This window comes from Penicillium daleae, assembly GCF_028827525.1.
Source record: "Penicillium daleae strain IBT 16125 chromosome Unknown utg000009l_segment0_segment0, whole genome shotgun sequence".
NCBI classification, from domain to species: domain Eukaryota; kingdom Fungi; phylum Ascomycota; class Eurotiomycetes; order Eurotiales; family Aspergillaceae; genus Penicillium; species Penicillium daleae.
The window spans coordinates 3,899,911-3,927,002 of record NW_026623157.1 but is presented as its reverse complement, the minus strand read 5'-3'; the positions used below and the strand labels follow the sequence as shown (position 1 = coordinate 3,927,002).

Sequence of the window (27,092 nt, the reverse complement as noted above, 5' to 3'; positions counted from 1 at the left end):
TTTTGGCTCTGCCTCTTCGACACCTGGCTGGACCTGTGTGTTCGTCTCGCACTCGATGGAGTTTTATTATCATCTTTGACTGCCTTGTGCTTTGCGACAACCTCTAGCCCCTAATTGTGCCCCCAGTCAGTCCATCTGCCAGCTTTTTTTTTGATCTCTTGATACCTTTTGGATATTTTTTTTTTCTGTGCGAGTTTTTGCGTTTGACTTGTTGTTTTTCTTGCGCGTCGCTGTCTTTCCCCCTTGGGCTTCGACATTGGAGTCAAAGGGGGAGCAGGCTTTGTGCTTGTCGACTCGACGACCGCTTGTATTCGTTTGATTGCATCTGCCTTGATTTGACTTGAGTGATTTGATAATGCGATACCGTCCTTGCCCCCCCTCCCCGCCTTGCGATCTGCTTGCAATCTGGTTTTGCCGTTTTATCTTCTTTGGACTCCGCTCTGCATCTTGGTTCAGCATTTGGTTTCGCCTGCACATGTTTATTTGATGGCTTTTCTTTTTCATTTCTTCTTACTTATTCCATGTACTATACGTAATCGATGAATACAACAATTTGGCGGGGACAATCTTTTCTACTGGCCTGAAACCGTAGTCTAACTCATTCAACTCTTTTCGTAGTAGTAGCTATAGCTCAATAATACTTGATCAAGTCCAAATCCGAAATATCCCACTTCTGCCTTCTCTACCACATTTCCTGGTCTCCCAGCTAACCAACCACACATCTACTTCCCAAGCGCCACAAACAACCGATCCCCAATATCCCCAACCCCAGGCACAATCATCCCCTTATCATTAACCTTCTCATCCACCGCCCCAACCCAAACCTGCACCCCCTCCCAACTCGCCGCCACCCGCCTCACCCCCTCCACACTCCCCAATACACTAAGCATGATCACCCTCTGCACGCCCCAATCGCGAAGCGTCTGGATCGCGGCGTCGGCGGTGGCGCCCGTCGCGATGATGGGGTCTAGCAGGACGGCGAGGGTGGCGGCTGCGGTGTTGGCGGTGGGATTTGTGGAGGCTGGGCTGGAGGGCGAGAGTGCGGATTTGTGGAAGGGAAGGTTGTTGTAGTATTCGACTGGCTGGAGGCCGACGGGTTCGCGGAAGAGGCCGAGGTGGTAGATTGGGACTGCGGTGGGGAGGAGGGCATTTATAGCTGGGGGAAGGGGTGAGTGGTGAGTACAGTATCAAGTGAGTATCAAGTAAGTAGCAAGTGTTCAGTGTCGAGTGTGTTGTGTGTGGGTGGTTGGGTGTTTGGATCGAGTGGAGATGAGCGGGGAAAGTGGATGTTGGATGTCATAACAAGTTACATAGTGGATGTGTAGATTGTAAGAGGAACGGTACAGTATTTCCGTGATAGCATGGCAAGCAACAAAGAAGGATATATCATATCATACCATCAATCATACCCAATCCCGACCGCAGAATCGGCACGAGAGCCAAATCTGCCGGTTCGATGGTGGAGGTTTCATACTGGGCGCCGAGCGGGGTGTGGTCCTGCGGGTGGATTTGGGCCATGTCAGACACAGACATAACAGTATATATACTGTACGCCAAGAGCGAAGGGAGTGAAGGGAGTTATATCATACAGTGCCCGTCTTTGTCAATGTCAGCCCCTTGGCAAAGGCCTCCACGCCCAGGATGGAAGCAATCTCCTCAACCAGCGCCCTTGTCTCGCGCGGGGTGGTGCTCTGGGAGCGGAGCTGGGAGAGCTTGGCCAGGAGGCAGGGGTGGGTGGAGATGTGGACGTTGGGTGGGAGGGACATTGTGGAGGATAGGATGGGGGGGGGGGGGGGGGGGTGTGGTTTGTGGAATGAGGAGAGGAAGAGGAGTGAAAGTAGAAAGAAGTGAAAGGAGAAGAGGAAAGAGACTGTGGTATGCTTTGGAGCGGAGAGAAGGAGCGCGGAGTTCTTATCTGCCTTTTTGGCCTGCGGTGCTTTCTTATCTTCCCCCGCTTGCGAAGGCTATTGACGGAAATGCGACGCTGGGCCTGGTTAGCTGCCGGAGCTTGGGTTCTTTTGCTAGTTGATTGTACGGATTGTACGAAGTGGTTTTTACGACTGCTTCCTGGAGCTGTGGTGGTAGAGGGCTGTTCCCTTGAGGGCCTCGGCTTGGTTCTACAACCTGTCTCTCCTAGTCCTGATGTGAGCTGCCAGGGCCGACTGTCATGATTAGCCTCTAATCAAATCTCAAAACAGATACATATTTTTCAATCATCTAGATATTCCCCAAGTCTTCCCAGCTCGTCTACTATAACTTGTACTGTACTGCTCCCAGGATATATCCTGCTATGACGATTGCCTATCGCCCTCTTATCAGCTCCACCACGAACCCACTTCTTTTCGTCCTCTTCCTGGCGCCCTCACAATCCTCTGCTCCTCTCCTCCTCCAAGCTTCTGCATGGCGCGTCAACTCGAGCCAGGCCTTTCCAGGCCCCCGGCAGATTCCGAGCAAGATGCCGACCCCCCATTGACCGAGACCATGGCACCAGAGCCGGTCGAGCGCATTTCCTCGCAGCGCTCCCAGTGGTATGCTGCAGAACAACCGTGCTCTCAAGATGAGGCCGTCGCGCCCAGAACAACTCCAACACCTACACCCGCACAGCCCTCCGGAACCCTCACAGACCCCGAGAAAGATGCAGACCCAGCTTTGACCGAGACCATCGCCCCCCAACCCGTCTCCTCCTCCCCTTCCCGGCGACAAAGATGGTACACCACCGAACCCGAAGCCGTCGCGCCAGAACCATCACCAGCACCAGCAGGAAAAGAACCCTCCAAACCACTCTCCAAACGCGCAACCCACCTCTACACAGTCTCATACCTAATATTCTTCTCTCTCCTCGGCACCCTCGCCCGCCTAGGCCTCCAAGCCCTCACATTCTACGCCGGCGCCCCCGTCGTCACAGGCGTCCTCTGGGCCAACGTCGGCGGCAGTCTAGTAATGGGCTTCCTAATCGAAGACAAGAAGCTCTTCCAACAAGAATGGGGCACAACCACCCCCGCCAAACCAAAAGACGACCATGAAGCCGCCCAGCACGCGAAAAAACACACGGCCGTGAAAAAGACTATCCCGCTCTACATCGGTCTGACGACTGGCTTCTGCGGCTGCTTTACGTCTTTCTCCAGCTTCATGCGCGATGTCTTTCTCGCTCTGGCGAATGCCCTGCCGGATCCGTCGCTCCCGGCTGGTACCGGGATCGCCTCGCGCAATGGTGGGTATAGCTTCATGGCGCTCGTCGCCGTGTTGCTCCTTACCATCTCGCTGAGTCTGTCCGCGTTGATTTTCGGCGCACATCTCGCTCTTGGACTGGCGCGGGTCACGCCTACGGTGCCATTCGCCCTGACGCGCCGCGTGGTAGATCGCGTCATGGTTTTCCTAGCCTGGGGCTGCTGGCTCGGCGCCGTGTTCCTGGCCATCTGGCCACCGGACCGACACGGCGCCGATACATGGCGCGGACGGGCGGTATTCTCGCTGGTCTTTGCGCCGCTGGGCTGTCTGGGCCGATTCTACATCTCGATGCTACTGAATAGCCGGGTCCCGTCGTTCCCGCTGGGAACGTTTACGGTGAATATGCTCGGGACGGCGGTGGAGGGGTTATGCTATGATTTGCAGCATGTGTCTGGGCTGGGTGCTGTGGTGCCGGCGGCGTTGACGGGGTGTCAGGTTTTGCAGGGGGTGATGGATGGGTTTTGTGGGAGTTTGACAACGATTAGTACGTGGGTGGCGGAGTTGAATGGAGTTGCGAGGAGGCATGCGTATGTGTATGGGGTTATGAGTGTCGGGGTGGGATTGGGGTTGTTGGTGGTTATTATGGGGAGTTTGTTGTGGACGAGGGGGTTTGATGAGCCTGTTTGTGGGTGATGAGTTGCTGGTGGTTTTATACCCTTGGAGCGTATACTTTTGTACCTTGGATAGCGTAGAGAAGTAGATGGGATGATCTACTTTCCTGTATATGATGATAGATACTATACCATTGTAATCAAGACCAAATCATAATCATGTTCATGTTCATGCTCATGTCCAAAATGCCAGTAGATACAGGAATACACTCCCAACTCCCCAACCCAGTCCCAGAATACATCAATATCCAATCCCATGCCAGTCCTGATCCAGTCCCCAGTCCAAACCCATATACTTTATCAATCCCGCCATCCTCACTTCATTCCAATCGTCAAATCATCAAATCATCAGTAGTCATACATACATCACACCCTCACAGCCTTACAAAAGCTCCCCCTCCCCCTCCCTCCCCATCCCATGCCCAGGCAACTCCACCCGATCCCCCGGCAGCGCATACCGATCCACCATCTTCTCATACACACGCTCACCACCCAGCGCGGCATTCATATTCCTACCAAAGTGCAGGCCATTCGCCGCGTCAAGGGTATCCGGTAGTGTAGCGGTGCGGTTCTTGAGTGCTTTGCGTCGGGCGAGGTCTTCGGCTTGGGCGCGAAGTTGGATTCCTGTGGATTGTTAGCATATCAAGGAGCTCTGTAGGTTTGAGTGGGATGGGTGGGGTGGTGAGAGTGTTAGGTTGAGATGGGACAAGCTTTGTTGTGAGGGTGTGGACGTATCCAGTAGTGTAGAGTATAGCATAGTAAACAAGAAATAGACAAGACAATAATAGAGCCCAGACAGATACACAGTATCTAATATCTCGCCCCTGACATAAAAGCGTAAAAGAAAAATAGACAACCCAAAGATCAAATCGAATGTTACACAACATGAACCAAAACAAACTCATACTTACGGCTCCAAACAATCGAATAAACCCCCATCGTCACCACACAAGCCCCAAGAAACGCAACCGTAATACCCAGTTCCCGGCCCAGCGAGGACGCAGGCGTATATTCTGGGTATCGCTGCATGCTTGACTCGATATGGTTCACACGTCACCCTCGATCGAAGATCTGTATCAGAGGATAGAGGGGCGGGTTTTTATCGAGTGTGTGCAGATTGAACCTGGCTTGACGGGTTTGCTTCGGAATTCGTCTTTTGTCTTTCGGGGACTTTTCGAGTGGTGTATGTGTGCGTTGGTGGAGCTGCAGATATCGATGCAGACAGAGATACAGATACAAAATACAGAGGGAGATGGAGACAAAATGGTGATGGAGGGTGGACTTTGGGGAAAGGCGGAGGTGTGGAGAAGTCAGCGTCGGGCGTTGCGTTGATTTGGGGGCTGAACTCAGCCTCAGCCAAGCAAGGCAACCCAAAGTAAAGCACTGAGTCGAGGGGATAGCGGGGGATGGACGGGATAAGAGCGGCGTAGAGGGTGTTGGGGGCTAAGTATAGTTCATTTGGGGGTTTGAGGTTGGGGGGTTGGGGCTGGAGGATGTACTTTTCTCATGAAAGAGTTCAGTATGTACTTAGGAATATACTTCGTTCTCGTTGAGAGGGGAAAAGTAGATCTACTGAATACGAGTCACTTCGTACTTTATGCAGGAATGTCGAGGTTGGCAAGCAAAGAAATCTGCAGGACACAAGATGAGTTGTGCTAGACCAATAGGGTACTTTATATTTTTGGGAACACTGTAAGCTAGACTGAATAGTCGATTTGCTTATGATCAGCAGGTATATCTACATCTCCCTTGAGCAAATCATTCGATCAAAAAGTGTGCCATCAATTCTCGTATAGACGCACATAAAGTCCGATCAAGTCCATGGTCCAACCATAGATAGTCCCCTGAATCGGTCATATAAACAAAGAGTCCCCAAAGAACATATAATGTAGGGTAGGTATCATGTACAAACATGCAATCTCTATACTCCCCCGTCCAGCTCATCTACCACTAGTACAGGAAAATGCAGTGGAAAGTAGTAGTGGCAGCAGCAGTAGACGAGGGAAATGCAACGGTGCTGAAAAGAATCCCCACGCCCGGGCTCTCGCAAGAACCAGGTAGAGCCCAGGCCATGGATGCAAAGGTGTAAAGCTGAAGACGAAGATGAAGAGGTATAAGAATGAAGTCGCTGAATGTCGCCAAAAACAGCAGCAGAGGAATGTCGAAGGATTAAAGGTGGTAAGGTAAGGAGGGGCATGGAGAAGTGTCCGATCAAGATGCGATTAAACGGTCGGATCAAGGGTCGGGTTCAAAAGTTGAGGTCGGGGGGCGCGTGTTTCACGTATCGTGTCAAGTAGTGTTTAAAGGTATTGAAGGGTTGAAAAGTCGAAGAGAAGTGTAGGAAGAAGAAGAGGAAGAAGAAGAGGAAGAAGAAGAGGAAGAAGAAGAAGAGGAAGAAGAAAAGGAGGATATCGAACGACCCCCGGGAAGCAGTCGCAGTCTACTTTCCACGGGCTAACCCAACATCACCGCCGCCAGCGCCGTGCACGTCAGACCAATTGCCATACCGATCCACGGCGTCTGGCCAAGCGAGCCCTCACTGCGAGCCTGAAGGATATGCCTGGTGATGCGCTTGTCCAGGGTCACCGTCACGTCGGAGTCTGACAATGACTCTGGCGCCCTCGTGTGGTGTCTGTTTGGCTCCGGTATCGTCGCAAAGGGCGAGCGCTGGGCCAGAGAGTCGGGGTTGGGTGCGATATTGGAGTTGGCGCGTGGGAGGGGATCGGCCAGGACGGCGGCTGGCGCGAGGGCCGCTAGGAGGAGCGTTGAGGGTTTCATGGTTTGTGTTTGTGTTTGTGGTGTGTTGGAGGATGCGATCTTGGTTTTTTTTTTTTTCGTTTTTACGCCCGGTGGCGGGGGACAGGGAGTTGGTTTTTGAGCCTCGCGAAACAAGCAACGCCAAGAAGGTGCGGGTCGTCGGCGGAGGAGGTTGGTAGTTGGCGAGGCAACAGTAGACAAGGGACTCCAGGGGAGGGCGGGAGGTTGGAGATGCAGAGGCCCTTGGGAGAGTTGACAGGTTGAGAATGTGACGGAGGAGGGGGGAAGTGGGTTGGTAGTTGAGGGTTTTAGGGGGCCGATTGAGATGGCGAGGACGAGAAATAAATTCAGAAATTAATCTCCAATAATCCCATCCATGAATAGGGGGCCGAATTGTGATGGACAACGCCACGAGAGCCGCACGGGCGTGAACTTTGTTTCTTTTTTGGGGGGAATTTTTGGGGTCTCCTTTTTTTTCAGGGGGGATGAATAAGAAGGGTTCGATACTAGACAATATAGCGATCTAGAATTATTCTCAACTTCAATCTCTTCCCAAAAAACAATCAACCCAGGAAGAAGCAAAGAACCAGCAATAGAAGCTGGAAAAAAAAAGCAGCCGCAGCGATGAGGCAACTCACAGGCGGGGCCGTTCATTGGACGAGCCACGAGTCCAAGACTTGCGCAAAAGTCAGGGACGGGGGCCGGTGGAGACACGCCACACTGAAACCTCTCGAGCCTGATTGGTGCACCACTCCAGTTGAAACTGGTTCATGCTGCTCTTTGCTCTCTTGGGCACTCCGCAGGGACCATCCTCGACACTCGACACTCGACAGGCTTTCCTTTTCCCTGCTTGGCGGCCTCCTGGGAAATTATCCTCACAGCCAACGACGTCGTGCGGGCTTCATGTTCCTCGGTTCTGGTATCTTCGCTCAGGGAACTACTAAACTAGTCTATACTCTATCCTCGATAGTCTCGGCGGTAGTCTCCTCCTACGTCGATAAAGCCCGGCCTAGACTATTTCCGCTCGCAACATCCTGGTTTGGGGGGTTTGCTGAAGACTGGGCCCTGGCAGGCGAACAATCTCGTCATTCACCACCCAGTACTCCGTACTCCGTATAGACATTGTCCAAGCGATATAATATTCATACAGTAGTTTATGTAGTTGCTACACCCCCTCCCTAATATGCAACGTCCGGAGGAAACATAGCCTGATGATTCCACCACCCACCCCGATGGTGTGATTCCCGCTCCCCCTGCATGTACAGTACCCGCGAACCCAGGATAGCCTGCTAGCCACAGCAGCATCCCAGCACTCTTAATCAAACCCACTCCTCACTGGCATATTCTTAGTCCTAGCTGATAAGTAGATCCCGACTCCGTACTATCCAAAATATAATGCACAGTCAGCGGCACGGCACGGCGCGCGGCAAGGGTCACCTACTACTCACCTACTCGCTGCACTACATACCACGGCCCAGATACATACCTACTACTACTACAATAATTGCGATCAATTTGCAAACGAGAAGCAGATACAAAATACGTTGAGATACTCCATCCTCGGTTTTGATTTGGATATCACTCCAGTGCTGCTGCCCACTGCGCGGTTGCCAGGCAGTGCGGGAGTGTCTGCTCCGGCTTAGATCCACCTTTTTAGAGATGTGTCGAGATCTCGTCAGAACCTTATGAAGAACAAGTATAGCGACAGTTGTAAAGAATGGGCTTCTACCTGGGGCCCTTTAACTTATTTTCTGCTCTTAAAGCTACCTAGGCCGGAGGGGGGGGGTTCCCATCTCTCATGGGTATTTGATCGGGCAGTTCTGCAATGATATATCTATCTGCCATCGAATAGGTTCTGATCGTGTGGTGTATGATCACCCAGAGCATATTATGCCGAAGAACTACTGAAGAGGCTTCAATGCCAAAATTAAGGGAATGGCCTATTTTAAGACAATATATCGAGTTCCTACCCCTAAGACAAGACGATATATGCATGGGAAATAATGAATGTACATGGACAAATGAGGGATGAATAAGAAGTGGGGCAACAGACCGAGTCGGCCAATTAGAGTATCGGAAGAAAGCTTATCCCGGACGTAACACAATTCCATGGGTGGTTTTTAACGGCCCGTCTACTCTACCTCGGAGACAAATGAGACGACTCGATAGTACAGCAGATACTAATCCATAGCCACACGAAGAAATATTATTTTCTCTTATGGAGGCCTCCCTCTTTTGATTCGTTTCAAAAATCCCAATCCATCTAAACGCCCAAAATGAACATCCCATCCCATCACAGCATCTCATCCCAATTCGGCATCACTGTAAACTTCCCACAAAGCTGACCCATCGACCACACCCTGTTCTCACTATCATCTCGCGGCGGCGCCCCATCTTCTGCTTCCGGCGGACTTGACACAATCAGCGCCTCCTGCACAAAGTCCACCGCCGTCGCGCGGTCCAGATCAAAGCTGATACCGCCCCAGTCGAGCGTTACCCGGCCGGATTTGTGTACATTGAGTTTGCCCACGCGACCCGCGGGGAGAGCCCAGTCTGTGGCGGCTGTGATGACCTTTGGTGTGTCGGGGGTGGTGTCGTCAATGACTTGGACGTCGTCGCCTTCGGGTTTCACTTCGGGTTCCGTTTGGCGGGCGGGTTGGTTGTCGGGGGTGTCGGTAGAGGAGGGTTGAGTGGTAGAGGCGTCGGGGAGGGTGAGGTTGGGTGTCATTGGGGGGAACTGCATGAGGAAGAGTTGGCCCAGGAGGGCTTGGTTGGTGGTTTCATCTTCGTCTTCATCTTCGTCCTCGTTTTCGTTTTCGTCCTGGGTTTCCGTGGTGGGTTCCGGTGCAGACTCGCCGTCGGCGGTTGGTGGTTCGGTGGGAGAGGTCTCTGTGGTTTTCTGGACCTCTTCGTAGTATAGGAGTTTGCGGACATGATTTAGGTCCTCCAGGTGGCGATCATATTCATCAATCTCCTCTCTTGTTCGGAGGAGCTCTCGTGGATCTCGAGGAACCTTTACAGGTTCCAATGCCTCGACCACTTCAGGTTCAGACTGCACCGGTTCGGGTGTAGCGAGATCTCGAGGGCTGGACACCTTTCGTCGGACACGGACCTTTTGCGTAGGTAGGAATCCATCATCGTCATGAGGCACGTCGGCCATGGGAGTATCTCCATCCTCAACGGGTTCAGCCTTCACATGGGGCTCCTCGACCACGGCCTGTGTAGCAGCAGCCTTGGCCTCTTCAGCCTTCTGACGAATCTCCTCCGTCCTGGCAGTACTCGACTCCATATTCACACTAATCACCCGCTCCTCATGCTGAAGACGAGTAACCCGAACAGGGCGCAAGCCCTCGCGCGATCGAATCGGCATCTTGCCCTTGATCTGTCGCGAATCCTCCTCATCTTCCTCCTCTTCACTCTCCAACCCAATCCGGTCAATGCTAACCCGCAGCCCATCATAATCATCCTCCTCATCCGAGTCATAATCCACCCCATGACTCCCACCACTAATTCCAGACCGGAACCGACTCCGAGAACCACCACCATAACCACCTCCACCATAACCACCTCCACCACCCCCAGAAGCACCACCACGACCGCGCCGCGCTCCTCCAAACCCAGACCCAAACGGTCCATTCGCACCCATCCCCATTGGTCCACCCCGACCACGGAACGCACCCCGTCCACCGCGAGTCCCACGACCACGCTGGATAGCCGCAGCCTCGCGCAAACGCTCATTAAGCCGTTCCTGCTCACGCTTCTCAATCGCGTCACGCTCCTCCTTGCTGCGACGCTCAACAGCCTTGGGCTTATATTTCATCACAGGCTTAGCTTGTTCGCCGCCGAGGGCAGAGGGAGGTCGGCTTGCAGGAGGGATGCTCCCAGAGGGTTTGCGATTCTTCAATGACTGGAGGCGCTGCACCGGACGACCGGCTGGACCAGGAGTCGCGCTGGTGGTTGTTGTGCTGGCCTCGCGGGCATTTTGAGAGGCAGATGGTGCACTTGCTGTGTTTGTGGGGGCTGAGGCGGATTCGCCGGTTTGTCGAGGAGCTGCGCGACGAGCGCTAGCTTTGGGAGGCATCGTGTGCTTCGGTGTGCGGGCAAGACGCCGTTGGCGTCCCGCTGGTCAAGTGGTGAGATGAAGGGGTGAGGAGCTTCTCAGAGCATTTACTGGTGGGAATGCTGTGTTGTATAGACCTGGTACCTCAGAATCAGGGTAGAATTAGGCGAACACTTCAGAGTAACGATTTGAATGTCCCAAGAAAAAAGTTGCGGTGATCTTCGGAGTCGAAAATGCTGCGGGGCCTTCTGCCAGTCCAGGCCGCCCTTGAAAGTGTTTATCACGTGATCTGTTTGATAAAACCGGAACAAGCAGAAGGACCTATGGATCTGAAAAAGAGACCGGACTTGTCGGAAAGAGAAAAGGGATATTGACAAAAACTTGCATTCATTCCCAAACTACTCGAAAAAACTACAAAAAACCATCACATCTTATACTACCTGTGCCAGCTCCTGCATCTTGCACCGACGGGATGTAGTTATATATCCGCAGGACGGGCTGGCAACATAACAGAAAGAACAAAACACCTCGCAGAACCAAAGAATGAGCACAGGGACCAGTGGCATTGAGTTTGAAGGAGTGAATGGGAAGTGACAAGCACAGGAAAGGTAGGTAAATAGTAACCCGCAAACACAGACGCCGAAAAGAGATAGACACACAAAACAACAGATCAGCCCGTGGACTTTGTATAATCGAAATCGGAGAGTGTGGCATGAGCCTAAAAGGGAGTGTAGGAAGGTAGGGAGCTGTGATAAGGAGCGTCGAATCTCCCAGCCGATGGTAGAATGGATGATGATGTCAAAAGAGGGAGAATGTGGCGAGAGGATGAGAAGAGGGAGTGGTCAGGTTGGAGGGTTGGTAAGACTCGTAGGTGCCCAATGGCACCCGTTGAGAGAGAACGTCCGAGGGAGTAAGAGGGTTGAGACTCGGAAAGTGTTGGTGACAAGAAAAACGCCTTTCCAATGTGAACAGTAGGACAAAGACATTCAAAAAGAACTAAAAGGAAGAGTGCGACTAGCGCTTCCTCTTCTTGTTCTTGTCGGCAATGTCTGCATCGACTAGAGGGGTGACTGGAACTGTGGGCAGCTCATATCCTTCTTCTTCTACCCCGTCGGCATTCTTCTTGACAGGAACACCCATGTGGCGTCCATAGCGACCCTTGCGGCCGTTACCCTCGTCCTCACTGACACAGCCTTCAATGCCGATACCAGCATCCTTGCAGCGCCCACAAGGGCGCTGGCGATCACAGCCCTTCTTACTCTTGCGACAGCGCTGGCAGCGAGGCTTGGTAGAGAGGTCCTCTTCATCAGCACCAAGCTGGTGCTGGAAATTGACGGAGCCGCCAGACACTTTGCGGGAGGAGCTCGGGCTGAGAGGCGGCACCGGCGCGCTGATCTTGTCGGATGGCTTGCGTACAGGAGCAATGCTGTTCTTACTCTTGTTCTGCTTAGCCAATGGCTTAGGAGCGCGAACCTTGGCGGACGTTGGGCGGCTCTTGGGTTTCTTTGCCTTGGGCGCAAACTCTTTATAAAATACGTCCTCCTCGCCCTCGCTCTTGATGCCATCGTCAGCGCCATCGGAGCTGTGATCACTGCTGTCTGCGCTGGGAAGGATATCATCCAAGCGCTTGTGATGACGCTTGATAGCTCCAGGTGGCAGCATTGGGCTCGAGTCAAGTCTGCGACGAGCAGGAAGATCATCCTCATCTTCACTGAAGTCTTCACCGTCGCTCGTAGCGCCCGTGGAGGAAGCAGCATCGGCAACGCCGCTAAAGGCATCATCAAGCGTTGAGGCTGATGTGCGACCATGAGAGAAGTTTGATGCGTCGCCTAGACGGATCAATTGCATCGCGACATCCTCATCGGAGATGCAGCTTGCGATGGTGGGGTCGGGAGTCGGCAGGATGCCATGGCCGCTCACGCGCGCACCGGAATGGCTATAGGGAACACGATGCGCATGGTCAGGGACCATGGGCGTCGCATACACAGTATTGCGCCCCGACTGGGCGCCATATTCACTGTGTCCATAGCTTTGTGGCGACGGCAACGCATGCTGATAGTTATATGGGCGGTGGGTGGGACGAGCAAAAGGAGAGCCAGCGCCTTCTTGTCCCACCGAGCGCCGTTGAGGGGAGATGGAGGAGGTCGAGGTAGTGAGGGGGACTTGGGGAGGTGCGAAGAGCGGGAGTTCCTAGAGAAAAGAGTGGGTGTTAGACACAAGCGACAAGTGAAAAAACACAAATGAAAACTAAAAGGAAAGAGAGAAAAAAAAGCCGAACGCGCAATGGGGGAAAATTTCTACTCACCGAGCTGTCAAACTTGGGTCGTTTCCGACGACCATCTTGTAGTATATTTTCCATACTTATGTCAGAGCTGGCGAATGTGTCGCCGCGAGCTTTGCGACTGTAAGTGGACTCGCTGTCGCTTAGTCCACCTTCCTCGTCGGGAAACCCGGCATGGCTGGATCCGCGGCTTTTGAGACCGCTGCGAGAACCCTGCTTGTGCTGGGAAGCGCTGCGGAGACTCCGGTTCGAGGGAGAGGTGCTGCGCTTCCTTGCGAGACGTGAGGATGGTCGCGATGGCTGATCAATGCTGGGGACCATGCCATCGGCCATCTGAAACGGCTCACCCAGACTGGGGCGCTTGCGCTCTGTGGGATAGCCGCCGTAACAGGAATCCCCAAAGGATTGAATGGGAATGACTCGGACATATACAGTCCCATTATTCTTCAAGTTTTCATACCTTGCGATGAGGGTGGTCCCATGTTCATCCTCGAAGCTCACTCCACTGGCAGTGCCATCGTAGATGCCATAGAAATTTTTGACCGTGGTAACGATAGAATCCGTAGTGTCATGAGGGTATATCTGCACGCGCATCGGAATCCGGGCCCGAACCTTGGAGTTCTCGTCCAGGAGAAGCTCAAAGGCGACGTTCTTGGGGACCGGGTTCCTCAGCGACTGGTCTCGGGAAGAGACCTCCCCCAGAACCGCCGGTTCGGTCAGGCCAGGAAGCCCGTCAAGCTGGGCGGCTTGCATGCTAGGCAGATCCAAAAGAAGCGGAAGAAGAAGAGAGATGCCTCTACTTGCTATACCGATGACTGCATCAACCCACTGCTCGTGTATGGTAGAAGGGAAGCGGGAGGACGGGATCCATGACCGGGGGGAAGCGACAGGAAGGGTCTGAAGTGTAGAGGCAGTGGGAGAGGGGGAAGATTTTCCATCTCACCTACCACAATTCTAAGATTCGATAAGGTCGATAAGTGGATGGACCACTTTTGGGGTTGATGATGTTGGGAAAAGAGGGACGCAGGGCTTTTTCGATGGGGATGGAGGGGAATCTGCCTGTCGCAACACCAGAACCGAGAATGAACCGGAACGAGGACAGCGGCGGGTTCACCTAGGAGAGACGGCCCCAAATATTAGTACAATGGGTATGACAGAAGTTCGAATTCGCATTCAAGACGAGTTTAGATGCGATAGAGGATGGATGGATGGTCGTTGGCTAGCCGAGTCCGGCCGACCTGGAGAGGAACAGGCTTGGGGCAGAGGTCCAGCGACGAGGAGGAGTTGGATGAGGATGGGGGAGCGTTTTAGACATACCTGGCACGAATGACCCTGATTCCAACCGAGTCGCAGGGATGTAGGATATCCAAGACGGGGTGGAGGAAGGGTCGATGGGTGGTGTGGGAGAGTGTGGACGAGGGGATTGTCGTGGTTGACTCTACGAAGCGCTGGGGCTATGTCAGCGGTGGCCCAGTAGCCGAAACGAAGACCCAGACCAAGGCTCAGGAACGATTCGGGGGGGAGAGAGAGAGCAACGAAGTGACGACGATACCCGACTATTGACGAGGATGGAGCAGGGTCTGTAAGGCGAGTGGGATCGAAGGAGGAGAAGGTTGGAGGGTTGACGGGTTGAGGGTCGACCAGTGAGTGCGTACGATGGTTTCACCTAAAGCGAGAAAACGGGCTGTCTTGGGCTGGTGACATGGCGATTTGCGCTTCCGGCGCCCGGTCCAGCCATCACATTCCATCGGCTCTGCCTTCAGGCTCTTGGAGTAGCGATAGATCTGTAGAATGTAGATTTGACTATTGAGCGATCTAATTCCCTCTTGATATACATGATCACCATCCCTCTGCGAGACCGATAGCTCCCTCCTCAGGTCGGCTCGTTTCGCAGAGGCGCATCATTGTCGCAATCCGGATAACCATTGCGCCGAGCGCTCTCGCGGATCAAATGGGGATTGCTTCAATGTAGTGCCTATAGGAATGCTTTCCAGTTCAAGCGATCGAGGTTTTATCGCTTTCCTTGGGTGGTGGATCTGCTTCCAGTGCTACTTTAGGCGGCGCACAAAGCAGGCACTCCGATGACCCGGTCGCCGACTCGACGGGCAGCGCCATTAGATCGACTACGGATCGCAGTTGATAGAATCACTGTGCAAGCGAGTACACATTTACTCAGGAAAATAGATGACCATCTAGGCTTTTATCTTTGACCGACCTTTACGGAGGGTTCCAGCCAGCGAGGGGGTGATCTTTGTGCCACGGCGACGTGGACTGAGCTGACTGCGATTTCGGCCCTCTCATCTTGTCGCATCATGAATATACTATTCTAGAGACCCAAATTACGATATCGCGACACGATCCATGCCTTGAAACAGCAGGAAATCGCAAAGCGCGGGGATGTGCAGGGTATGGTGGTCCGGAGAGGAGGCAGCGAGAGGGGAAAGATGGAAGAGGAGGAGGAGGGTTGACAGTTGGGGCGCGATGCCAAGGACATCCAGTTTGAACCAGACACGAGACATTGGGGACATGCGACCTTCTCAGGCTTCTCAGGGAGTGTTTTTGGGCTCTCGTAGACTCCTCTCTTCGGGGGGCACCTTCGCCGCATCGCATGACTGGACGCTCATGACGGCTTGTTTCGCATGATCTGCGCCGGCTGAGTTTACCCTCCTCGGGACCAGCTCAAGAACGCTGGTACAGAACAGATTTGGGGATGATTTGGGAGACTAAAAAGGGATCGGAAAAAGGGTTGGGTTTGCAGTCTCCTAGCGGGGCAGCTCGAAGCTAAGGTTCAAGTCGAGGCATTCGTCCGGGACTCGCAGGGTCCTCTTGAAAGAAATGGCCGAAACGATAACTTCATTGACTTCAGGTGACTAACTACGGAGGCCTACTAGTTCAGGTTGGGTAGATTGAGTGGCCCAGAGACTAGTCCTATGAAGGGCGATAGTTGGGCGGATCGTGTGGTCCTCCATTGACGCCTGCTGCAAACTGAAGTCTGGGACTCCAGAGTGAGTGGACGAAATACTTCAGTGACTGGTTCAGAATTGCCGGAGGGCGGAACGTGCGTTACGAAATGGCTTGTCCAGACCGTCTCGTCTCCATTTTTAAGAACCTCCCCGATCCCCGGCCGGATGCGAGGGTCAGTGGTTGAACGGGTTCGTACTTTCGTAGTCTATCGAAGTCGGCGGGCAGAGCCAGTCCATTCAATGCATGAGCTCTCCGCATGAGACCCCTCGTCGTGTCTTCAACGGGATGCGCAAAGATGCCAAATCGATCGCCTTCACCGGCGCTTCGGAGGAATCGAATCGCAGTTGGAAAACAGTAACCGCACCCTCCCGTGAGCGGTCAAGGGTCACGTGGGTCCGCGTACTAGCGCGTCAAGAGCCACTTTCATCCCCTCGAGGCAATTGTGACTCCACCATTCAGATAGTGAGGGCAAATATCATCGGAAAAAGATGCCACAAACAGTAGGAAACCTAGGAAGAATGATATTGTAATTTGTCCTCGATGTGTGGAAGGGAGAAGGGAAAACCTCCAACCGAGTGTCTCGTGGGGGACGTGACGATCATCAAATGATGTCATAGATAAGACCGATAAGACCTCGATCTTGGGTCCCAGCTTAGCTAATCGAGATAAACAGTGCAAACATGAAAGGCGGTGTACCATAATATCGTAAAGGCCATGAATCTGCCAGTTTACACCGGTCCCACAGGTCACGTGTAATACTGCCACCCCTTCATTGCTCATTTGTTTGGGAGCTGCAATTGTCTGTTTTCTTTTTTTTTCTTTCTTCCGTTACCTCTTCGACCGGAGAAGTGACACCTGCCCCTTTTTCGCTGTTCGTCACAAAACAGCGTGTGCCAGGTGGAAGCGGGCAAGTTCATCCGTATATACACTCTGGTTCGCCTGGGCGACGGACTGTACGGGCCAAACGACGTGTGATACGCGCCCTGACTGGCTCTGGTGCTGGATAAGCGGGTCCGGGTCCGCTGTGTTTTGTTTTGCTGAGCCCACCCAATCACCCAAAGCGGGTCTGCAGCAGCCTCGACTTCCGCCTCAACTCAGCAAAAGGTAAACAATTCCTCGTCGACATCTCCAGCCAACGTGTTTCTCTGCCAACTATCCTGGAGACCGGCAACATGGATGCGAAGGTACGTTTACTTGACTCTATTGATTTGCGCACGACTTTCATTGCCTCGATCTTCCTGTATCGCCGGGTTCAGGGCGTGATTAGTCCGCAGGCACACTCGGCGTCGCATCCCAAACAACGACTCGAAGCATCCCAACTTTCGCGCACACTCCTCATCATATTGCTCAGATACTGACTCTATGGACCAGCCACAGCGTATTCGCGTCCGCGGGGACGAAAATGTGCCGCCCTCGTTCCATGCCAACAAGGCGATCCACCAACGCAACAAGTCTACTTCCGCGCTCAGCCTGATGGCCCAGAACGCGAAGAACGGCAATGCTATCATCACTCGCCGAGCCTTCGGCGACTTGAGCAACGCTAAGCCAATTTGTGATGATTCGGTTTTGCCTGGTAAGCCTGCTGTTCAGGTGACCAATAATAAACACGCTCTTGCGCAGCCCGCCCAGCGCCCTCTGTCGATGTCGGGCATGAAAGGCGTACTCAACAATGTCGCATCGAAGCCGGTCAACCCTGCCGGCAAAGCCCAGGCTACTGCGACTCAGAACAATGTTAAGCGCACCAATGTGGTTTTCCGCGATCAGCTGGAGCCCGTTGTCGAGAAGGAACCATCCAAGGAAGGAATCATCACCACCCAGCCCGCTCGCTGCGACGAACGGCTCAATGCGAAAGAAATTGCGCGAAACATTGTCGACAAGGACGACGATGACGAGAAACAGGAGTACTTTGACCTCCCGTCAGAGGACTCTGCCATCAATGAATACATTAGCGAGAACAGCCGCCAGTGGAGTGCCATGCTCCCACCGCAGGTAGAGCCTACCAAGCCTGCTCCTGCTGTAGCTAATGTGGGCAAGCCCCGAGCTCTTCGTGTGGAACCACTGGCCAACGCTGGTATCGGTTCAATTGAGTATCGGTCTCAGGACGCCACTGCTCCAGCTTTGTCAGAGGTTGAGGATTCGGAGGACGAAGAGACCCGTGGCCATTCCTTCCGCACTGAGAACACCACTGGTGGCACGACCACAGTGATTTATCCTCGGTCCACCGCTGCGATCAAGCGCGAGCTCTTGCAGGCCCAATCCATTGTTGAAGCCAACCAGACCGAGGAAGAGATCGAGGAGGATTTCTATGACTCCAGCATGGTCGCTGAATACAGCACCGAGATTTTCGAGCATCTGCGGTACAAAGAGGTATGGTTCTGTGTCAATCAGTTCTCAATGGATATTCAATACTGACGAACCATTACAGATTGCCATGTTGCCCACTCCTGACTACATGGCCAACCAGGCCGAGATCCAGTGGTCAATGCGCTCCGTCCTCATGGACTGGCTGGTGCAGGTCCACTTCCGTTTCGGTCTCCTCCCGGAGACACTGTTCCTGTGTGTCAATCTGATCGATCGATTCCTGTCGAACAAGATCGTCTCACTGGGAAAGCTCCAACTGGTCGGCGCCACCGCCATCTTCATCGCTGCGAAGTATGAGGAGATCACGGCTCCCTCCGTCGCGGAGATCCATTACATGGTCGATGGAGGCTATACCGTGGATGAGATTCTCAAGGCTGAGCGTTTCATGTTGAATATTCTCAACTATGACATCGGCTGGCCTGGTCCCATGAGTTTCCTCCGACGTATCAGCAAGGCCGACGATTATGATCTCGAGACCCGTACTGTGGCCAAGTACTTCCTGGAACTGACCATTATGGATGAACGCTTCGTCGCCACCCCTCCCAGTTTCATCAGCGCAGCAGCCCACTGTCTCTCTCTTCTGATGCTGCGAAAGGGATGCTGGGTAAGTGTCTCTCTGCACATCGTGGCTTTTCTGACACTGTTTCTGTTGACTATATGCTGACCTACCTGCTCCTAGACTATGGCTCATGCCCACTACAGCGGCTATCTCTATTCTCAGCTCGTTCCCGTCATGTCGACGATGCTGGAATGCTGTGAGGACCCGCAGCGTCACCACATGGCAATCTACGACAAGTACTCGGATCGCCGATTCAAGCGCGCCTCTACCTTTGTAGAGGACGAGATCAAGGGTGGCTTCAAGTTGCCTCGTACCACCCCTTTCCACGACCGTGACCGTCTGGACGGCGTGGCCAACTACTAATGGTCATCTCAAGTCTTCCAGCCTGAATGTCCTCTCTCTGCTTGTACCGTGCAAGCAAATCACACTCCTTCCATCCTTTCTTATCTTTCATGTGCATTGTTTCTGCTTTCTGGGACGCAATCCCAAGGATGACCATCGGAGTGAACACGGAAACCGGACATCGACTGGCGTTTTTTGACCCTTTTTTTTTTTTCTTCTTCACCGGCTAACACTGCTCTTCTCACCCTCAATTCGCCCCACATCCACCACTCTCCCGTCTCACGACCTCTTGATGAAACGACTTGACACCATGCGGGGAGTTTTATGCGGTCGGACGGCGTTACGTGCATGGTCTGCTTTGCTCTTGGCGTTTCTCAATATTCTTTTCCCTTCGCCATTCCGCTTTCTTGTCATGACAAATACCACCTTTTCCCTTTTCTTCTGCCCGTGTTGAAGAGTACTTTAGCATTCTCCCATGTCTGATTTCAGTTATGTTCATCTCTTCCCCCTCTTCTCACTGGCATGGCTCTCAGGAGCTCGCTGCCCTAATGACGATCCTTTTTGTCTTGAGTCCCCCCTTCTGCGTTGATTCTTCTGGCCTGGTATGCTTTCTTCTTGCTTATCTTAGCTTAACATAGTTAATTCTATGAGGAGAATGCTTTTTCTTTGTCATACACCTAGCCACATACTGTCTGTTCACTCAGTCCAATGCATCCATCTCTACGTAATCATTGCTGTTATGCAAATATTGCATACAGAAATAGAGTGACGATGGATTATGGTTGATGGGTGATGTTCTGTGCTTTGTAGGCCGTGCGGCTCTTCTCTAAAGTCGATAATTTTCAGATGTCTTTCTTGTTTATAGCTCGGCAGGATCAGTTGGTGCATTTCCAGCCATGCAGGCGCCAACGCAACCCTCATGCGTTTGAATTTCCTTGTATAATCTATTTTCGATGCATATATACCATTACTGATCAAGCCCATTCAGCTCAATCAGCTTCTTCACAGCCTCAATGACCCGATCCCCAGCTCCACCGTCTGATCCCAACGCTGGATTATCAATGCGCGCCTGAAGCGCTTCGTCTAGCATCGTCCGCAACCGGGATACCAAGACACCAATGCGAGCCCATCCACGTAGTCGGAGCCAGCCGTCTACGATTAAACCACGGCCCACGGTATCGAGGGTAATTGAGCCGCAGAAGAGAAGGAGGGAGTACGCGTTGAATGCTGTAGGATGTTTGTTAGTGGAGTGCACCTAGATGGTAGGAAGATCGAGTATGATGTAATAGGGAGGAACTTACGAGTAAGATCGCGAATGAAGACCTTGCTTGTAGCCATCTTTGTGAAATAAGCCAGGTAAGCTGCTGCGTTGGGGTAACCCTGTGCAGAGAATAAGATCGAGCTGGGATGGATAAAGACTCGTCCATTTTCTTGGTTGAAGTATTTGATTGTCCGCGCATCGGGGTCGACTTCCACAGTACCAGTGACCGAGCTGGCGAATTTCTTATCCGGGAAGGAAATCTGTGCAACCTGTGGCTGGAATGCGCCTGCAATCAATGCGCGAAGGAGATTCTTGTTCGCTCCGTTGCGGTTGAGCGCCGTCGCGGCTTCGCTGTAGTCCACGGGGAGAACGCCCGCGTCCTTGAGCGAGGTCACGAACTGTGCTCTGTTGGATGCGATATCGCGTAGTGTCTGGTGAGAAAGGAAGTTTGCGCCACACCAGGACTGCGACTGCCAATGACCGGTAGTTCGCGCTCGTTCGGTCCATGACTGATAGGCGGCAAGGTCGGTGAGCAAGTCTCCATCCCCAGGCCGGGAGAAAGCAGCCTTTGCGGCGTCGGCTTCCTCGCGTTTTTCGCGCGGCGAGACGAATGGACTCTTCACGGTTAGGATGGCCGCGACAGTGAGACAAGACTCCATGCAGCCAAAGATGGAGCCGTAAATCATGAGCTTCCCGCAGCGCAGGTCGGCTGGGATCATGGAGAGGTAGCGGCCCAGCGCTGTGAGGCGGTCGTGGTCTAGGGCACCGACACGGTGGAGGAAACTGAGGGCGCCTTCAACGGCTATGCTTTCCGGTGGGGTTATTGTATTTGCTAGGAAATTTGCCACGTCGTCAATGCCTTTCATGGATTTGACAGATAGACAGAGCTGTTCCAGTGGCACACGGCGGATCTCGGGGTCTGGCCGTTGCGCCATGTTGGATTCGGCCTTGCGGGTGTATAGTTTGTAGCATATACCAGCGCGGACACGACCTGCACGACCACGGCGCTGTTTGCACGCTGCCTGCGATGCCCAGACTTCTTGAAGTCGGACCATGTTGTCCTTCGGGTCGTAGCTGGTTTCCTTGACACGACCAGTATCGATGACGGCGACTACGTCTTCGATGGTGATGGACGTTTCCGCAACGTTAGTAGCGGCGATGACCTTGCGCTTGCCTCTGGGTGGACTTTGGAAGACTCGGCGCTGTTCAGCTGGGAGGAGAGATGCGTGGAGGGGAGGGGATGTGTGTTGGGAATCCTCTTCACTGCCGTAAGACACCTTTCAATCTCCAGAGTACCGGGTAAGAAGATCAGGATACCTCCTGGTTGATCGCCTAGTTGAGCATCAATGTATTGAACAGTGGAGGCGATCAAATCATAGTTGATGCCCATCCCGACACTTCGAAGTGCCTTGCCCAATGACGCTTCCCCTTGAAGAGCATCATCTTCACCGTCAAAGTTTTCACTCAACTCAGGAGCAAAGCCTGTGTCTCGGATCACATCGTCCAAGTAGTAATCCTGCACCGGGAATGTACGCCCGGAGATATTGACTAGACCAACGGACTTGGAGCCACCGAAGTAGTCCATGAAAATATTTGCGTCGAGGGTAGCAGACATCAGAATAACCTTCAGATCCTTGCGGTAACGCAGCACATCACGAAGCAGCGCAAGGAGGAAGTCGGTGTCGAGACTTCGCTCGTGAACTTCGTCCACTACAACATGCGAGACGTCAGCCAGAGAGCTGGCAACATTGCCATCTGCATCGCCACCGGATTGGATTCGACGCAGCAAGACACCGGTCGTTACAAAAGTGATTTTGGTCACACCCTGCTTGACCTTTGACTCGCCACGAATCACGTATCCAACCTCATCGCCAACAGTTGAGCACCGCTCATCACTGACTCGGTCTGCAAGTCCGAGGGCTGAAATCCTGCGTGGTTGTGTACAGATGATATTTGCAGCGTTTCCAAGTCCACGTCTGATCATTTCATCTAGCACGAATTGCACCGACTGAGTACTCTTACCGCTACCAGTCTCTCCGGAGATGATAGTCACCTGGTAATTGTCCACGGCATAGATGATGTCCTCTTGAGTGTTCCATGCAGGCAGGGCCTTTCGCTTCCGGCACATCTCAACTTGCGCCGGGGTGGTTTGCTTCGCTTCCCATGCTTCACGGATGGCCAGGCTCTGCGGAGAGTGTAGCTTCCAATCAATACCCTTGCGCTGCTTGCGATGTGACCGCACTGGAATATCTCGAGTCTCTGTGGCGGCAGAGGAACTGACCGAAGAGATATCGCGAAGTTTGCCGGGATTGGCCATAATAGCAGGCAGCTTGACTTCTAGCCAATCCAAAATGTTGAAGATCATGGATTCGCCAGAGAAGTTTTCCTCAGCGTACTGTACAGCCTGACGGATTGCGCTGAGCCGAATGTACGCCGGAATTCCCTTGGCCTGGATGGAAATGACTGGAGGCGCCGTGGGATAATGAGTAGATGGCTCCTGGAAGCGGAACACGGTGTTCTCGGGAATCTCTGGAGCCTCGCTCTTGATCTCGCAGACCCGGAGGGATACACGCACGTAGCGTTCACCAAAGATGGCCTCAAGGGTATCCTGTTCTTCAGACCAAGCCCCAGCATCGCCCTCGGGGATTGAGGTCGATGCAAATGTGGATCCATGCGCGAGCGTTCCCTGCAGAGACTCCGCGGCTGCCAGTTCATCGCCATTCTTGCTATCCAGCACCTGCGAGCAGAGATCCGCTGGGTAGCCAATGGCGGCCAGACGCTTGATCTTGGCTTCTCGAGCGAGATCACCAGCGGCGAGACTGACGCCGGCCGAGTATCCCTCGGGTAAGCTCCATTGAGGCAGGTCATCCTCCGGGACGTAGACCAACAGCCACTCCAGCACCTCTTCGCGGTCTTTGCATTCGAGGACTGCCTCTTCGACGTGGCTGCGCCTGAAGCCCAAACGAGAGAATTCCTCAACGATGCTGTTCTTTTCCCGTTCGGGGATTTTTACCCCATACGCATTCCAGACAGTATGCTGCCGCAAAAGTCCTTCAATCTCACGTCGAATGCGCGTTCCCATATCCACCTTGGGTGCCTGCGACCAAATCCGCTTGCCCTTGCCATCACCACTTCCCAAACCAAGTTCAGGGCCCGCGACCTTCTCCTTCGCCTGCATCCTTGCGCGTTCTGCCTTCTTCTTTTCCAGCTCCGCTGCCGCACTCTCGCGTTCCTGCTTGGCGAGGAAGGGATCCGCCTCGTATAGCCAACCCTTGCCCTCTTTTGTCTCTGCAACTTTGATTTGCGCAAACTCTTCCCGCCACAGGTTCTTGTATTTCGGCGGCATCATCATATGGAGATTGCGCATGTTGCACACTCGGAAGAGCCCAAAGGCAGCGGCAAAATGGCGAGCTTCGAGGGCCGTCAGCTGGGCGGCCAGCTCTTTATGCGTTGGAGGTAGTTTCATCGGAGGGAGGACGATCAATTCTTTGGTCTTGGGGTCTATTTTCTTCAACGTCACGGCCGACACATAGCCGTCACGGGTTTGAATCTGCAGTTGTGATTCCCTTCTATCAGCGGCTTTGCTCTCATGCGATGATAGTCATCCATAATACAGGAATTGGGTGCAATTGATTTACCATGCTGTACTCCGGCTTCTCCCATTTCTGCTTCTGGCAGTGCTCCGACAGCATATTGACGGGCAACTTGCCCGTCCATGATGCGCCGCCAATCACCTCTTTCACGGTCGGCTTCTTGGGCTCCTCTGCGACAGGCTTTTTCTCCGCCGCTTTCTCAGCTGCAGCCTTGGCCTGTTTGGTACCGGGCTTGGGACCACCGGGACCGGCGGCTTTCTTCTTGGGGCCCATTGTCGCTGGCGCTGGAGAAGAGCGTTGCGACGAGCTTCTGGGCCTTTTTGGTCATTTGTCCCGCACTAAACCGCTTTGGGCTGATTGCGGGGAGACTTTTGGGAAGTCGGACTCGGACTTGCTGCCGCATGCAACGGTCGCAAAGAAGAGGCCTTCTTTGCGTCTGTGGAAGGGTCTATTGGAAAAGTTCCTTTCTACATCCTTTCTCCCTATCCATGTGATTGTTCGTCTTCGGTACTTGCCCATCATGTCTGAGATGGAGCAGGATCTAGGCCAGACCAAAGCTACGGCGTCTGCCGCAGAGCAGCCTACAACGGCGGAAAAGAGAAATGCCTGTGAGTCTGGTCGTGATCTCCAGTTATACGTGATGATACTGACTTGGACCTCTCATAGTCACCGAGCTTCTCTCGTCCCGAAATAAGCAGCCGAAACACGCTTCCAGTAACTCCTCCAAAGGCAACGTGCCACACGGTCGCAAGGCTTTCTCTGGAGGCCGCGACGGACTGGGCGCATACATCGCAAAGCCGGAGTCATATCCGTCCAGCGTCGTTGTCTACCATAACGAGGACTTTGTGGCGATTCACGATATGTTCCCTAAATCGTCGCTGCACCTTCTCCTTCTCCCACGCGACCAGACCAAGACGCGTCTCCACCCATTCGAGGCCTTTGAAGATGCCGAGTTCCTCACGAAGGTCAAGGCAGAAGTGCAGAAGCTTCGCAAGCTAGCTGCCGGCGAGCTGCGACGAAAATATGGCAAGGACTCGGCGCAGGAGCAAGCGAGACGGGCTGCGTTGAACGCCGACCCGCCACCAGACGAGCTGCCGCCTGGACGCGATTGGGACCAGGAGATTATGTGCGGTGTTCATGCAGTCCCTTCAATGAACCATCTACATATCCATGTTATTGCGGTGGACCGGTATAGCGAGCGGCTGAAGCACCGAAAGCATTACAACAGCTTTTCTACGCCTTTTTTCGTGCCTATTGACGATTTTCCCTTGGCTGCGGACGACAAGCGGCGGCATCCGACATCTGAAGGCTATCTAAAGCAGGACTTCACCTGCTGGCGCTGTGGTAATAATTTTGGGAACCGTTTCGTCGAGCTTAAGAAACATCTAGAAGAGGAGTTCAAAGAATGGAAGACGCTGTAACCGACTGGGCCACCATGCGCAGACCACCACGTCCGCTGCAAGAAGAGACCGGCTTATTTTCATAATGCAGATTGAGCCTCCCTAGTCCTCCAAGAATGGCTTTCGGAGGCAGCTATACTGGGCCAAATCGTGTTCTTTGTAAATGTACATGTTCCGGCGTCAAAGCGGCAGACAGAAGGATGAACGCGCAGCGCATGTCTCAGCGTCCGCGTCACATTTGTCTCCGCTAATTGGCCTCGACAGAATTCCAGACACAAGCCTTGCGCTTCTCTCGTCCCCAATCCCCCCTCACCTTCACCCTCAAGTTTCCTGGTCGCATGCCGTTGGTTTACGCGCGGGCCTTGGACTTGCTGCCCTTGACCTTCCGGGCTTCCGGGCGGTTGATGTGGTGGGCAGGGATCCAGTCAGCGTTGTAGGTGGTGGCCGAGGCGACAGCAGGGCTGGAGGTATCCTCAGCAATCTCGCGCTTGGCAGGAGTCTTCTTCTCGCCGGACTTGCCACCCTTGTGCTTCTGGGGGAAGTAGGGCGCGATCCAGACATTGTAGAAGAAGTAGACGACACCGACAAAGCAGGCCAGGAGGAAGAAGTAGAGGAAGATGCTACAATTCACGGTCAGTGCCATTTGATCCCAGAAGGATTTTCGGGGGGGGGAATCTACATCTGGGGGTCGAAGATGCTGGTCTCAGGCTCCACCACGCTCACAGTGCCATTGAAGGCCTGGACGGTGAAGAAGTGACCCTCGCTGTCGGACATGACGGCCGCGATGTTCAGACGGAGGTCCACCGGGTGCATCTCAGTCGCGAAGCTGTAGCTGATGCTCTCCTTGGAGTTCGCGGGGATCTCAACACCGTAACGAGTGGCGGTCAGGTTGCGAACATTCTTGCTCTGCTCATCGAGACTCCAGAGGCTTCCTCCAAGGAAGTTGACGGTAACAGGGTTCGGCTCATCGTTGGTGAAGGCAATCAACGCCTGGGTCGGGTGACCGTTAATGAGCTTCACACCAAAGATCTCAGAGGCAGGGAAAGAGGCCTCAGCCGAGACGGCGAGAGTGAGAGCCTCAGACTCTGCAACCTGCTCAGCATCCTACGTGAGAAATAGATATTGATGTCAGTCAATGGCCATTGGGCGTCTCCACCGTTCGAACGCTCGCAATTGAGACATCAGTCTCGCGAGCAAGCCAGATCAAACTTACAGCAGCAAAGCCGGTGCCAACAAAGGCCTGGAGCGAGAGAAGAGCCAGGGAGAGGAATCCAAAGCGAGTCATCTTGAAAGCGGGGAGAATTGGAGGTGAGGGAAAAGAAGAGAAGTACACGAGACGAGAGAAAGAGGTAAGTAGGGGTGATCACACGTTGCAATTTAGCCAACGGGAGGTCCACTCGGTAAGTGAGGTACCGGGGAAGCTGACTCAGCATCGCGTCTTCTCCCTTTGAAGATCGAGATTTTTTTTTTTTGGAAGACAAGAAAGAGAATAACACCAAGGCATAGCAAGGTGCATTAATCTTCTATAGGGCCCTAAGGAAGAGAGTACTCTTCTTCAGTTCCCACGAGAATCTCGTCTCAAAGAGGGCTAACCGCCGTGTTGTCGCGCAAGCGCCTGCCTACTTTGACGCTATCTTCCTTTTCTCAAGAACCCAATCACCCAATCTTCACAATT

General features: G+C 53.4%; 11 protein-coding genes across 11 annotated transcripts; 4 read left to right on the top strand and 7 right to left on the bottom strand.

Moving 5' to 3' along the window:
- Positions 1 to 722: 722 nt before the first annotated feature.
- Positions 723 to 1,766, bottom strand: N7458_012566 (uracil phosphoribosyltransferase; the record flags this gene model as incomplete). The annotated part of the gene is made up of 3 exons (XM_056915947.1): positions 723 to 1,156; positions 1,398 to 1,497; positions 1,590 to 1,766. 3 exons carry the CDS (start codon positions 1,764 to 1,766, stop codon positions 723 to 725), a joined length of 711 nt encoding a protein of 236 aa, XP_056760701.1.
- A 634-nt stretch (positions 1,767 to 2,400) lies between these two features.
- On the top strand, positions 2,401 to 3,861 carry N7458_012565 (uncharacterized protein; the record flags this gene model as incomplete). Its single annotated transcript, XM_056915946.1, has 1 exon — positions 2,401 to 3,861. One exon carries the CDS (start codon positions 2,401 to 2,403, stop codon positions 3,859 to 3,861), a length of 1,461 nt encoding a protein of 486 aa, XP_056760700.1.
- A 360-nt stretch (positions 3,862 to 4,221) lies between these two features.
- Positions 4,222 to 4,868, bottom strand: N7458_012564 (uncharacterized protein; the record flags this gene model as incomplete). The annotated part of the gene is made up of 2 exons (XM_056915945.1): positions 4,222 to 4,463; positions 4,751 to 4,868. The coding sequence occupies 2 exons, from the start codon at positions 4,866 to 4,868 to the stop codon at positions 4,222 to 4,224; spliced, it is 360 nt and encodes a 119-aa protein (XP_056760699.1).
- Positions 4,869 to 6,293: 1,425 nt separating this feature from the next.
- N7458_012563 (uncharacterized protein) lies at positions 6,294 to 6,617 on the bottom strand (the record flags this gene model as incomplete). Its single annotated transcript, XM_056915944.1, has 1 exon — positions 6,294 to 6,617. One exon carries the CDS (start codon positions 6,615 to 6,617, stop codon positions 6,294 to 6,296), a length of 324 nt encoding a protein of 107 aa, XP_056760698.1.
- Positions 6,618 to 8,889: 2,272 nt separating this feature from the next.
- Positions 8,890 to 10,677, bottom strand: N7458_012562 (putative DNA-directed RNA polymerase III RPC4; the record flags this gene model as incomplete). Its single annotated transcript, XM_056915943.1, has 1 exon — positions 8,890 to 10,677. The coding sequence occupies one exon, from the start codon at positions 10,675 to 10,677 to the stop codon at positions 8,890 to 8,892; it is 1,788 nt and encodes a 595-aa protein (XP_056760697.1).
- Positions 10,678 to 11,670: 993 nt separating this feature from the next.
- Positions 11,671 to 13,690, bottom strand: N7458_012561 (putative C6 finger domain protein; the record flags this gene model as incomplete). The annotated part of the gene is made up of 2 exons (XM_056915942.1): positions 11,671 to 12,846; positions 12,962 to 13,690. 2 exons carry the CDS (start codon positions 13,688 to 13,690, stop codon positions 11,671 to 11,673), a joined length of 1,905 nt encoding a protein of 634 aa, XP_056760696.1.
- A 573-nt stretch (positions 13,691 to 14,263) lies between these two features.
- On the top strand, positions 14,264 to 14,500 carry N7458_012560 (uncharacterized protein; the record flags this gene model as incomplete). The annotated part of the gene is made up of 1 exon (XM_056915941.1): positions 14,264 to 14,500. The coding sequence occupies one exon, from the start codon at positions 14,264 to 14,266 to the stop codon at positions 14,498 to 14,500; it is 237 nt and encodes a 78-aa protein (XP_056760695.1).
- Positions 14,501 to 17,073: 2,573 nt separating this feature from the next.
- On the top strand, positions 17,074 to 19,184 carry N7458_012559 (cyclin family protein; the record flags this gene model as incomplete). Its single annotated transcript, XM_056915940.1, has 4 exons — positions 17,074 to 17,085; positions 17,273 to 18,268; positions 18,327 to 18,866; positions 18,942 to 19,184. The coding sequence occupies 4 exons, from the start codon at positions 17,074 to 17,076 to the stop codon at positions 19,182 to 19,184; spliced, it is 1,791 nt and encodes a 596-aa protein (XP_056760694.1).
- Positions 19,185 to 20,130: 946 nt separating this feature from the next.
- N7458_012558 (RNA helicase) lies at positions 20,131 to 24,290 on the bottom strand (the record flags this gene model as incomplete). The annotated part of the gene is made up of 4 exons (XM_056915939.1): positions 20,131 to 20,390; positions 20,465 to 21,682; positions 21,721 to 24,010; positions 24,063 to 24,290. The coding sequence occupies 4 exons, from the start codon at positions 24,288 to 24,290 to the stop codon at positions 20,131 to 20,133; spliced, it is 3,996 nt and encodes a 1,331-aa protein (XP_056760693.1).
- A 247-nt stretch (positions 24,291 to 24,537) lies between these two features.
- On the top strand, positions 24,538 to 25,438 carry N7458_012557 (DNA 5'-adenosine monophosphate hydrolase; the record flags this gene model as incomplete). Its single annotated transcript, XM_056915938.1, has 2 exons — positions 24,538 to 24,625; positions 24,684 to 25,438. 2 exons carry the CDS (start codon positions 24,538 to 24,540, stop codon positions 25,436 to 25,438), a joined length of 843 nt encoding a protein of 280 aa, XP_056760692.1.
- A 328-nt stretch (positions 25,439 to 25,766) lies between these two features.
- Positions 25,767 to 26,702, bottom strand: N7458_012556 (putative translocon-associated protein, alpha subunit; the record flags this gene model as incomplete). The annotated part of the gene is made up of 3 exons (XM_056915937.1): positions 25,767 to 26,037; positions 26,097 to 26,521; positions 26,631 to 26,702. 3 exons carry the CDS (start codon positions 26,700 to 26,702, stop codon positions 25,767 to 25,769), a joined length of 768 nt encoding a protein of 255 aa, XP_056760691.1.
- Positions 26,703 to 27,092: the final 390 nt, after the last annotated feature.